This window comes from Dama dama, chromosome 14 (genome assembly GCF_033118175.1).
Source record: "Dama dama isolate Ldn47 chromosome 14, ASM3311817v1, whole genome shotgun sequence".
NCBI lineage: Eukaryota > Metazoa > Chordata > Mammalia > Artiodactyla > Cervidae > Dama > Dama dama.
The window spans coordinates 59,327,656-59,339,847 of record NC_083694.1 but is presented as its reverse complement, the minus strand read 5'-3'; the positions used below and the strand labels follow the sequence as shown (position 1 = coordinate 59,339,847).

Below are 12,192 nucleotides of genomic sequence, written 5' to 3'. Positions count from 1 at the left end.
TCTCCTCCTGCCCTCAATCTTTCCCAGCATCAGGGTCTTTTCAAATGAGTCAGCTCTCCACATCAGGTGGCCAAAGTATTGGAGCTTCAACTTCAACATCAGTCCCTCCAATGAACACCCAGGACTGATCTCCTTTAGGACGGACTGGTTACAGTGGCAAACTGAGTACCAAATTACCCTCAGGCTCAGCTGGGCATCTGCCTGGAGACCTATGAGATAAGCTGCATCTGGATACTTGTAGGAAGGAGAGATGGAGCGATAATGTGGGTCCCCTCAGGAAGCTGGCACAGGATCTGGCACTCAGGCATTTTCCTGGTTTGGTCTTTGGAGATGCAAGAGAAGCTGAAGAGTGGAGTAGGGGGTGGGGTAAGGAAATGGATCCTGCGGTGAGGATGTAAGGCAATATAATGTGTCAAAGAGGAGCTTCCAGGCCCAGAGGTGGTTGGGAAGAGTCTAGATTTTGATCACTTACTTGGTTATTTTAAATATTCTTAGAAGCCGGAGAGCTCGCAGGACACTGATTCCGAAAGACGTACCAGGTCTGAAGATGGCCCAGACTACTTCAAAGATGCTGCCCACTGTGACCTAAAGAGCCAAAGCCAGCCACGGTGAGAAGAAAAGGCAAAGGGGGGAGAAGGGGGAGGGGGAGAAGGGGAAGGAGGTGTTCCTCAATCAACAGTTCTCACTGGGCTTTTCTGAAGTTAAATCTTTCCCTCCCCACCCTGCCTCCCTCATCCTCTTCAAAAGTCGCTCAGTCCTTTCTGACTCTTTGCGACCCTGTGGACTATACAGCCCATGAAATTTTCCAGGCCACAATACTGGACTGGGTAGCCATGCCCTTCTCCAGGGGGTCTTCTAAACCCAGGGATCGAGCCCAGGTCTCCCACATTGCAGACAGATTCTTTACCAGCTAAGCCATCAGGGAAGTCCACCTCCAACAGGACCACCTATTTGTGAAGGCTGCCAAGGAAAAATGAGACTCTACCACTTTTCTCCCCACTGTTCCCCACTCTCCTTGCTAAATTTCCTCCTTCATACTGTAGATTGCTTTACCGACTGCTCTGTCTTTCCTGAAAACTACAAGTCATTCACCACTTTTGCACAGATTTGACAGCTATACTGTTCTTATTAAAACACCTTGAACAGACAGACAAAAGAGCAGTCCTCAAATAAGAAAACAAATTTAAACGAATACAGGTTGCTTTCCAATATAAAAACTTCTGAGAAGGTCCACATTCTCTCACTGGCCTAGAATTTAGTGCTAACAAGAATGTTTCAGTCACCTGTGCATGAAATGGCTTTCAGTCACTCAGGCCCCACACACCTGGATGTGATGGTACTAATTAGTGGCATAGAATCTGATTGCTATAGGAAGCAGCAATGTCAAATTAGCCATTCAATTTGTTTTATGTTTTAATTATATGTTTATTGAAGGTCTAATACATTCCCCACATGGCACTAGGAGAAATAACAGAAATTAATCCTCACAGCAATGCTGAAAAGTATGTACATAAGGGAACTAAGATAAAAATGGTCTTTCACTAGTTCTTATGCCTGAAAATTGCCTCTACCCAGAAGCATATGTTCCAAGCTAAAATGCAGGTTGGCAAGTGCTCAAAATCGTTAGCACCTAACTGGAGATTTGGCAGAAAATGGAGTGGGTTTGGCAGAAGGAGAGGTGGTTCAGGAACCCAAAGTTTTGCAACCTAGTTCTGCTGCTAACTGGCTGTGTGAACTTGCACACGAGGTCCCCTGTTGACTCATGTGTAAATGGGCAGCCTAACTCCCAATACTTAACATCGTGGGCAGGACTGAAAGTGGCAGAGGACAAAAATGTGTGTGAACACACCTTGAAGAGCATTGATAATGCACACATTTATGTATCGTCATTATTTAGGAATGTGGACATTGGGTGAAGTCTATGTGGGGACTTGCTACTATAAGAGGGTGTGTGTGCATATGAGTATGAATGTTTAAGGGTATATCTAGATAATTTTCTCAATTTTAAACTGAACTAAAAAAATAAATATATTTCTCAGTTTTGATCAAACCGCTTTCCGGAATCAAGTCTTTTGTTCTCTCCCAGGCTTCCTCCAAGGTAATAAGTGGTTCAAAATTCAGGCTATGGGGAGCTTTGTAAAACTTACTGAGCTATATACACTGAAGTGCTTACTCTCTGGTGTGCATGTCACACATTTCAGTAAAAACATTAAAAATAAAAGAGCATTTCAAAAACCCAAACAAATCCTCGTATGGCAAGTATTCACTCATTCCTGACCTCCCTTTGGCTAATCCTAGCTATCCTCCTTTAATAAATGCTGATTTCAAGGCTTCACGCATAGCCCCAGAGCAAGGTTCTTATCTCAAACCACAGTATAGCAACCCTAGGCAGAAAGATGGGTGACTCTGGAGCACTTACCCCAAAGTCAAAGCAGTTGAAGGAAGAGTGAAAATAAAGGCGAGGCCCCATGCCATACATCTTCAGGGACATCTCTAGAAGGAAGAGCCCCAGAAACAGAAACTCTGCATAGTCTGAAAGCATTAAAGGCAGAAGCATTGGTTCCATGGATGGCACGGGCTCCTGTCCTCCCTGACCCAATCCCCACCACCTACGGAGGAGCCCTTAAGAGCGGTGGGACCCACAAGGGCAGGACATTCAGTGACCATAGACCCGGTCAATGCCAGACAAAACCTCTCCTGGTCTGAACATGCTCAGACCCAGGCTGAGTCCCACAGTCCACAGGGCAGCTCTGCTCTCTTCTGACAGGTGGGTTTGTCACTACTATTTACATGGCAGATGGCTTTCAGGAGAGAGAAAGGGCTTGAGCATAGCTTTGATGAAAGAGCTGGATTTCCTCTCCACACACCCAGCTGTGACAGCCTCTAGGAGACTCACCCGCATCCCGGGGCAGCCTTACCAAGGGTTGACCTATGTAGATTTCCTTCCTGGTCTGCTGAATGTATCCATGTCCCTAAGAACTTGTCCCTAGGACTTGGGTGACCAAGACTCCCTAATCATTGAGCCTCCTGAAGGCACTAAGTGAAGGCCCTGGATTATGCAAGGTATAACACTATGTTGTTGACTCATCACTAAAGATTTATTTATCTGATTCAATAATGAAATGACAGCTGAAAACAGTGACGGGATAATCCTGACCCCCTGAGGACAACTCTGGTCACAGCGTGCTAGAGGCAGAACTCTGGGCGGCAGGCAGAACCACTGCTAAGCCCACGTGACACCTTGCTCTCTTGATATTCACACACCAATCGAGCAGCAGCCATGAGAGCCAGCAGTCACCATTCACTTACACAGGAGGTGGGTGAGCCACTGGGGCTGGTTGTGATGGACGATGGCCACACAGGCGGTGTTGAGAGCCACAAGGCTTAGCACGATCCAGTAAAACACCTGGGACTTAACCATGTGGCGGATAGAGATACGCAAAAGTCGCTCCTTGTGCCGGAAATAGGAGGCCCCATCCACCTTTGCGCTCTTGATGCTGGCTCGGGCAAGAGGTGTGCCTAGCGGGGGAGAAGGAAGGAGGAGGAATGAGGCTGCAAAAGAGGTCACCCTCCATGACAAAGGGGCATTCAGAGGTCCAGATGGGCACCTTTGGTCCCAGGGCTAGGGGACTGCCACGTTGCAGACCCCAGGGCATCCCCACGTTATGAGCTAAGAGTTTTCACAGCGCAGCAGGGAACTCTGCTTTTCCTCTGGGCACTCTTGGTCCTAGGAAATGGAAGGATTCCCCGGGGCAGGATAGCAGGCATCCAGCCAGTATCTTGAATCCTAATAGGATCCTGTTTATGTTTATAACAGATTGAGCTTTTCTTTTTAAATATGCTTCAGGCACTGGAGTCATCCTGCTGCATTTGTGATTTTTCTACCCCTGGCAAACTAAAGCAGTGATGAGCTCCGTACGCCTCTTCTGCCTTTCAGGATGAAGTCAGACCCTTCCCTTTTTTTTCCTGGAGAAGAAAAGTCTGCCATCAGCCAGACTCTCTCAGAGAACCTGGGATAGAACAGCCGGCAAGTTAAAGGGTTGTCAGTAGGAATCTGTTTAAGCATCACATGGAAGCAGGTGATGCAAGTAGGTAGATGTTACTATGATTAAGCAAATGATCGCAGTTTCTCATATGGGCGTCCTCAGTGAACAATATCCCAAAGTGGGTGCTCGTTAGCACATCCAGGAGAGACAGGATACACATGCTGAAGAGATACATCTGCCACACTTGAAGAATCTGGGTTGGATTCTTGGCCCCAAACCCCATGTTTCACATAAACATTATCCCTTGGTCCATTTTATTTTTTTTTCCTTTAAGTCACTGTTGATGAGATTAGATTCCAGCGCCTTTCCCTAATTATATCCCAAAGTTCTGGATTCTTTGGGCTCCCCTCCTCCTTGTGACGTTTCTCCTAAGATAGAATGCTCCCTTTCACAGGAGGTCCGGAGCAGTGAAAGATGATCCGGCAACCTCCACTCACCCACAGAGGAGATGTCCACGCAGTGCTCGTCGCTGGAGTCCCGTGCCATGGCCTCGGTCCGGCTTCTTTTGATGGTTGCCCTCCGAAGCACTACACCAGGGAAGCAAGGGGCAGAGAGAGGACATGAGAACCACCAGATCAGTCTGGTCAAAACAGGACTGTGGCCTCACGGCACCTGTGACACAGGCACCTGCCTTTAAATACCCGAATCAGGGTGAGAGAAGTTACAAAGGTCTACAGAAACGTGGCTGCCCTGCTCAGCAGCGCCTCTGACACACGAGGCTCTTGAGTCCCACGCAACAAAGCTCCTGACTCCTTGCGGGAGCTCTTCTAAACGCAGCAGGTAAACTGGCAACCTGTATCTATTTGTTCTGGCTCTTCATAAACAATGTCACTTCCTGCCAATGAAAGTGGTCCCAAGATGCCCCCCGCAAATTGTCAAAGAAGATCCCTTTCTGAACCACTGGTTGTATGATGGCCTTTTCATTGCCCATTATCAATCACACGCCCTGGAATGAAACAACTCTTGGATTTCATTTTCATCACTTTAAAAAGCATTTAAATCCATGACTCAATTCCCTTCCTTTTAAAGCATGAGAGATTTTATGACAGAGAGACTCGCATTTCAATTCCCAAAGCACCCCTCTTTTCTTTCCTTTCTCCTCTTTTGATCAAGAGACATAGCCGCAGACGAGGGGCAGATGAGAGAGCAATGAGGCCTTGGAGCACTTCCTTACCTTCTAAGGCTGACGTTCCAGCATTTTTGTTTTCTTCAGCAAGCATGACTTCCTCTATATGGAAACAAATGGTTTAGTAAATTATCGGTAAATGCCAAATTATTTTGCGAAATGAAAATCCCTGAGGAACAGCTCTGGCTCCAGGGCAACATGGAGAGACAGCGGAGTTCAGAGCTGGTTGCAGGCACCAGCATCAGAAAGATATCAAGGGTCACGGACACAGCACTGGAGCATCAGAACAGAAAGGAAGGTCTTTAATGAAGGGGGCGTCGGGGGTGATGGGTTAAGATTCAGCTCTTTGTCTGATACACTGTTTAGGAGAATAAACAGCTCTGAGAGCGAGAGTTGATCTTTTTAACTAAAATCCTCCTAAATTGATAAAAACGAAAAATTTCCATTTCTGTTTTCTTTTATCCAGGTTCCTTAAAGCTATTTTAGCAACAGGAGCTTCCATAATTTTGCTTGTTTGCAGTAGCCCCCAGGTCATTACACCTCCCCCTCATTCAGAAGATGAGACCACATTTTGGGGTCTAGCCTACTAGAAAAGGAAGGGGCGTAGGAAGGTGCTCACGGCCCCTCAAAGAGAGGAGCAGGCTTGTGGGCTTGCTTCTTCTCCCCCGACCATGTCCATCCTGCCTTGTTGAGCAAAGCCTGAGTTGAAGAGGCTTTGGCCCATCATGAAATTGTCCCTGTGACATAATAAAATATAAATATTTGGTTTTTGTTCACCATTCAAGCACAGAGCTTCCAAAGCCCGTGGGATGTACTGTCTTTTGTATGCTAATGAGATGACTCACTGCGGGAGAGGCCTAGATAGTGTAAGGGGGGATGGTCACTCAAAAAACCACACCACATGATTAGAAGGTTGTAGCTTTCAGGCTCATCCCCTTTCCCACCTCTCAGGAGAGGAGAGGGGCTTGACACTATCAGTCACCAATGGTTGATGATCCAATCAATCAGGTCTGCATAAGGGAACCTCCATTTAAAACCCTACATGGGACTTCCCTGGTGGTATGGTGGGCAGGAATCTGCCTGCCAATGCAAGAGAGACAGGTTTGATCCCTGGTCAGGGAAGATTCCACATGTCATGGAGTAACTAAAGCCCATATGCCACAACAACTAAAGACTGGATGACTAGAGCCCATGCTCCAAAACGAGAGAAGCCCACACACCACAACGAGAGTAGCTCCCACTCACCGCAACTAGAGAAAGCCCGAACGCAGGAACAAAGACCCAGCACAATCAAAAATAAATAAATGAATCATTTAAAAAAAATCAACAACAACAACAAAAAAAACCCCTACAGGATGGGGCCCAGGTTGCTGATAGGTTGGTGAGCCCATTAGGGTGCTAGGATGTACCTAGATGTGCATGTAGGCTCGGTCATTCACCCATTATCCCTACCTGCTATATCATACCCTGTGTATCTCTTGAATTTGGCTGTTTCTTCATAATAAACTGGTGATAGTTTTTCCCCGAGTTCTGTAAGTCATTCTAATGAATTATCAAATCTGGAACCCTTTGAATTTGTACTCAGCCAGGAGGAAGTACAGGTCACCTGGGGACCCTTTTGTGGCTGGTGTGTGAAGGAGAGATGGGCACATGGGGTGGAGCCCTCTGCTTGTGGGGTCTACACTCACTTTGGAATGGCTTAGTGTCAGAACTGAATTGAATGGTTGGATACCCCGCTGGTGCTAGAAAGGGAAAGACCTCGTTGGCATTGTGACAACATTATTTGGTTGTTGGCATTTGAAAAACAACCACTCTGTTCCCTAGATTCCCCTCTTGACCTCCTCAGGAGCAGTCCTGTACTCCATAGAGGTGTCATCATGGGTGAGACACTATTTTCTGCCAAGACTTATTAGAATATGCCTTACTAAAGAAGAGAAGCAAAAGGCAAAGGAGAAAGGAAAAGATATCCAATTGAATGTAGAGTTGCAGAGAATTGCAAAGGGAGATAAGAAAGCCTTCTTAAGTGAACAATGAAAAGAAATATAGGAAAACAATAGAATGAGAAAGACTAGGGATCGCTTCAAGAAAACTTGAGATACGAAGGGAACATTTCTTGCAAAGATAGGCTCAATAAAGGACAAAAATTGTAAGGACCTAATAGAACCAGAAGAGATTAAGAGGAGGTGGCAAGAATACACAAAATAGGTCTTAATGACCAGGATAACCATGATGGTATGGTCACGCATCTAGAGTCAAACATCCTAGCATGTGAAGTGAAGTGGGCTGTAGGGAGCACTGCTATGAACAAAGCTAGTGGAGGTGATAGAATGCTGGCATGAGTTGTTTCAAACCATAAAAGATGATGCTGTTAAAATATTGTACTCAATAGGCCAGCAAATTTGGAAAACTCAACAGTAGCCACAAGACTGGGAAAGATCAGCTTTCATTCCAACACCAAAGAAAGGGAATGTCAAAGAATGTTCAAACTACCATACAATTACACTCATTTCACATGTTAGCAAGGTAAGCTCAAAATCCTTCAAGCTAGGCTTCAGCAGTACTTGAACTGAGAACTTTCAGATGTACACGCTGAATTTAGAAAAGGCAGAGGAACCAGAGATCAGGTTGCCAATATTCATTGGATCAAAGAAAAAGCAAGGGAATTGCTGAAAAACAGCTACCTCTGCTTCCTTGAATACACTAAAAACCTTTGACTGTGTGGATCACAACAAAGTGTGGAAAATTCTTAAAGAGATGGTAATACCAAACCACCTTGCCGTCTCCTGAGAAACCTATAGGCAGGACAAAAAGCAACAGTTAGAACTGGACATGGAACAATGAACTGGTTCAAAATTGGGAAAGCAGTACATCAAAGCTGTGTGCTGTCACCCTGCTTATTTAACTTCTATGCAGGGTACATCATGTGAAATGCTGGGCTGGATGAAACACAAGATGGAATCAAGATTGCTGGGAGAAACATTAATAATCTCAGATATGCAGATAACACCACTCTAATAGAAGAAAGCAAAGATAAACTAAAGAGCCTCTTGAAGAAGGTGAAAGAGGAGAGCAAAACAGCTGGCTTAAAACTCAACATTAAAAAAACTAAGATCACGGGAACTGGTCCCATCACCTCATGGCAAATAGATGGGGAAAAAATTGAAACAGTGACAGACTTTATTTTCTTGGGCTCCAAAATCACTGAAGATAGTGACTGCAGCCATGAAATTAAAAGACTCTTGGTCCTTGAAAGAAAAGCTGTGACAAACCTAGACAATGTATTAAAAAGCAGAGACATCACTTTGCCAACAAAGGTCTATATAGACATCCATATAGTCATGTATGGATGTGAGAGTTGGATCATAATGAAGGCTGAGTGCAAAAGAATTGATGCTTTTGAACTGTGGTGCTAGAGAAGACTCAAGAGTCCTCTGGACTGCAGGAAGATCAAACCAGTCAATCCTGGAGGAAATCAACCCTGAATATACATTGGAAGGACTAATGCTGAAGCTCCAACACTTTGGCTACCTGATGCAAAGAGCCAACTCACTGGAAAAGACCCTGATGCTTGGAAAGACGGAAGGCAGAAGAAAGGGGAGATGAGATGGTTGGATGCTATCATTGACTCAATGGACATGAATTTGAGCAAACTCTGGGGGATAATGGAGGACAGTGAAGCCTGGTGTGCTACAGTCCATGGGGTCACAAAGAGTCGGGCATGACTTAGCAACTGAACAACAAGAACAGCATCTCTCAAATGTATCAACAAAACAGACCTTCTGTCGCAGATATAGTGGGATTCTGAGCCCCCTATTGAGAGTGGTGTGGATGAGCTTTGATCCCCACTCCTGTCTCAGCCATAAGCGAGGGACCTGGAAGTGCCAGCAATCATTCCCTGAGATCCCAGCTGCTGGGGATAAGCCTGCAGCAGTTCTATTAAGCAATGGTTTAATTTAAGCACTTCTAACAAGTACAAAGACAAGCATAAAAGGGTAAAGTTATTACCATAATTCCACCTGCATATAAAACTGAGAGTACGTAATGTATTTCCCAGGGAGGGGAACACGTTGAGGCTCAGAATGTACCACGCAGGATGGCCATTATAAAGTCATAACATTTAGCTTTCTTTTTTAAGTACAGCCCTCTGGCAAAACTAAGTTAACAGGTTAAGTGTTATTGGTGGGATGCTCCTTGATGTGCACATAGAAGGTTTGAAAGTCACTGACAGCACTGGCTTTTGGAGGCCATCCTTTCAAAATTAGGTACTTGTTAAATACCTCATAGCAACATGAATGACCTCAGCCAGAGAGTCTTTTTCACTCTGCACAGTGTCTGGGGCTTTGGGGTGGGCAGATCCGAGGGCCCCCGAGGCAGAAGGAGGGTGGATGGTGCTGTTGAGTACCTCTGGGGAGCGCTCGAGGGCTCCTGATGGGCTGGCACCACCCCCTCCCCCAATGTCTTTTGCCAAGTTCGGGCTGGAACTTGTGAGTGTCTTTCCAGGGAAACGTAACCCATATGTCTCTGAATCACTCACGCTCCATTTGTAAAGGAAAGGGCCAGGAAGCACAATTTGACGTCGCAGTGCGTCTTTTTTTCTTAGAATGAGAAGAGAGCAGGCTTTGCCAACTGGAAGAGAGTGAAGCCTTGGAATTCTGCATGTATTTTGAAAAGCAGAGCCGCAAACAGCAACATCCTGAGCCCCCTGACCCTGAAGGGGGCCGTGGGAAGGGCGCAGAGGGTTCTCTTTGGGGTTTGCTGCCAGCCTGCTCACTAGGGTGGTCTGTCAGATGGCTCCCTTGCCCAGGAAGCCAAGGGCAGTTGGGAGCTTCAAGCTGCCAGGCTGGCCTGGAGGCAAATCTGTTGAGTTACTGTTCTGAGAAGAGGGAGGGAAGATTCAAGTCCACGTCCACACAAGAGTCTCAGAGAAGCAAGGATGAAATGGGGAGTACAGTCACCATTCCATGGCTCTTGCTTCCAGAAGCAGCAAAGAAATGCAGATAGTCCCAAATGAGGAGTGGCTTTTATTTGGCTTTGGCATGGCACTTTGCATCATTCCTGCTCTCTCACCCAACAGATGATCAAACGTTGACTCCTGAGCTGAGAGAGCCTGTATGTGTTGTGGTCAGAATAGCAGTCATAGCATCCATCATTCCAAAACTTAGAAAGAATAAGGGTCAGGCCACTAAGTACCCAATCCTATTCCAAATTCTTCCCAAGAGATCTCTTTGTGCTCTGCTTTTCTACCAGGAACAGAGCTAAGATGCTGACTGTTATGCCTTTTTTTTTAAATTAAAAAAAATGTACTCTTTGTTCAGTAAGAAAATGAAGATATATAACACCAATGCAATGCAACCTTTAAAAGAACAAGGAAAGCAAATGTATCCTCTTTACTGACAGATATGGGGTGATCGACGCCCCTCATAAACAGCAGAGCCACAGTCACTCTTGAGTTTGGAGGCTCTCTGTGGGTTCATAAAATCAGGATAAACCTGGACCTTTCCTCAGGGCTGGGCAACAATTATTCCTGAGGCTGAGCCATGAGTGAGGAGCTGATGACAGCAAGGAACAGGGAAAACCAGTTCTCGGCATCATCTCTTAGCTGGCCTACTGCAGTAGTCTATCGTTCTCCCTGCCCAGGCCCAGGTCTGCCTACCGTCTGTTCTCAATGCAGCAACCAAGTGCTTCTATAAATCTTAAACAGAGCATGTCCCTTCTCTGCTCAAGACTCTCCTGCGGTTCTCACTTGACTCACAGGAAAGCCCCGAAATTTACAAGGGCTGGTAAAGGTCCTACAGGCTCTGCCGCCTGCTCCCACCATGAGAATGCCTTCATCCCAGCTTCTGCCCTCCCCTGCTCACACCTCAGGCAGCTCCTGGAGCCCTCTGGGTCTCCTCCCACATTGCAGCCAGGACACTGGGGTATGCTTCCTTCAGGGCTCCCTGCGGCTCACCCTCTCATCTTCTTCACATCTCTTCCCAGATAGGTCTACCCTGACCCTCCATTTAAAACTGCAACTCACCCTAAACCCCTAGCCCTACCTTGATCTGTTTTCATTGTACTTGAAAGTGGAAACTTTTGTCACTCAGTCGTATCCAACTCTTGTGACCCCATGGACTGTATGTAGCTGTCAGGCTCCTCTATTCACGGGATTTCCCAGGCAAGGATACTGGAGTGGGTAGCCATTTCCTTCTTCAGGGGATCTTCCCAGCCCAGGGATTGAACCCAGGTCTCCTGCATTGCTGGTGGATTCTTTACCATCTAAGCCACCAGGAAAGAGCTTCATTGTACTTATTACCCTATGAAAAATTACTCCTTATTTTGTTCATCACTGCCTTCCCAGCTCTAGGGTAATTGAGCTCCACGAGAGTCGAGCTCTGGCTCACTGCTGTATCACAAATGCCTAGAACTGGACTTGGCACAAAGTACGCCCTCAATAAATATCCGTGGACTGAATGGACTATTGTTAGTAGTAACGGTAGTAGTGTGAAATGGCATCAGCCCAGACTTTGCTCTCGCACTGGGTTATGTGATCTTTTACTCAGCTCACCTTGCTGAAATGTCTGCCTCATGAAAGGTTTTGGTAGAAGAACAGGGACAGACTCCAGAGGGAGAAAATGGGACCAGTTGGGAACCCCCAAAGCCACCAAGTCATTTCCAGCTTCTCTCCGCTCTGGTCTAGACTGGCCCTTTGAGCAGAAGTACTGGGAATGGGTACTGGGGTAGGTCCCAGATGTCTGTGCAGCCCATCACCAACCTCCTCCAGCCCCCAGGTCTTACCTGCTTTGTCTATCCAGGCGCGGTACCCATTCAGCTCACGCTCGATCTGCTGCTGGCGCCGCAGTTTCATGAAGGCTCTCCGGTTCTCCACTCTCTCTCTCTCTTTGGCAAATTCCCTGTAGACAAAGTGGATAGGATTCACTAGGTTTGGGCAGTGCCATGACCAAAAGAAAGGGTGAAGCAAGCAGGAGAGTGAGTGAGTGAGCAGGCACTGTGTATACCCCATTTCCTTTGTCCCAGCCT

The 12,192-nt window shown here is 46.4% G+C and overlaps 1 protein-coding gene across 3 annotated transcripts in view; it reads right to left on the bottom strand.

The window, feature by feature from the left end:
- CACNA1E (calcium voltage-gated channel subunit alpha1 E) overlaps positions 1-12,192 on the bottom strand; it is a 326,283-nt gene that overhangs the window by 83,507 nt on the left and 230,584 nt on the right. For all 3 annotated transcript variants that reach the window (XM_061161261.1, XM_061161262.1, XM_061161263.1), the window contains exons 8-13: positions 11,950-12,065; positions 5,221-5,274; positions 4,484-4,573; positions 3,310-3,519; positions 2,420-2,532; positions 473-585 (exon numbers count right to left, since the gene is read on the bottom strand). In XM_061161261.1, the coding sequence (XP_061017244.1) occupies positions 473-585; positions 2,420-2,532; positions 3,310-3,519; positions 4,484-4,573; positions 5,221-5,274; positions 11,950-12,065 (696 nt within the window). The remainder of the gene's footprint in view (positions 1-472; positions 586-2,419; positions 2,533-3,309; positions 3,520-4,483; positions 4,574-5,220; positions 5,275-11,949; positions 12,066-12,192) is intronic.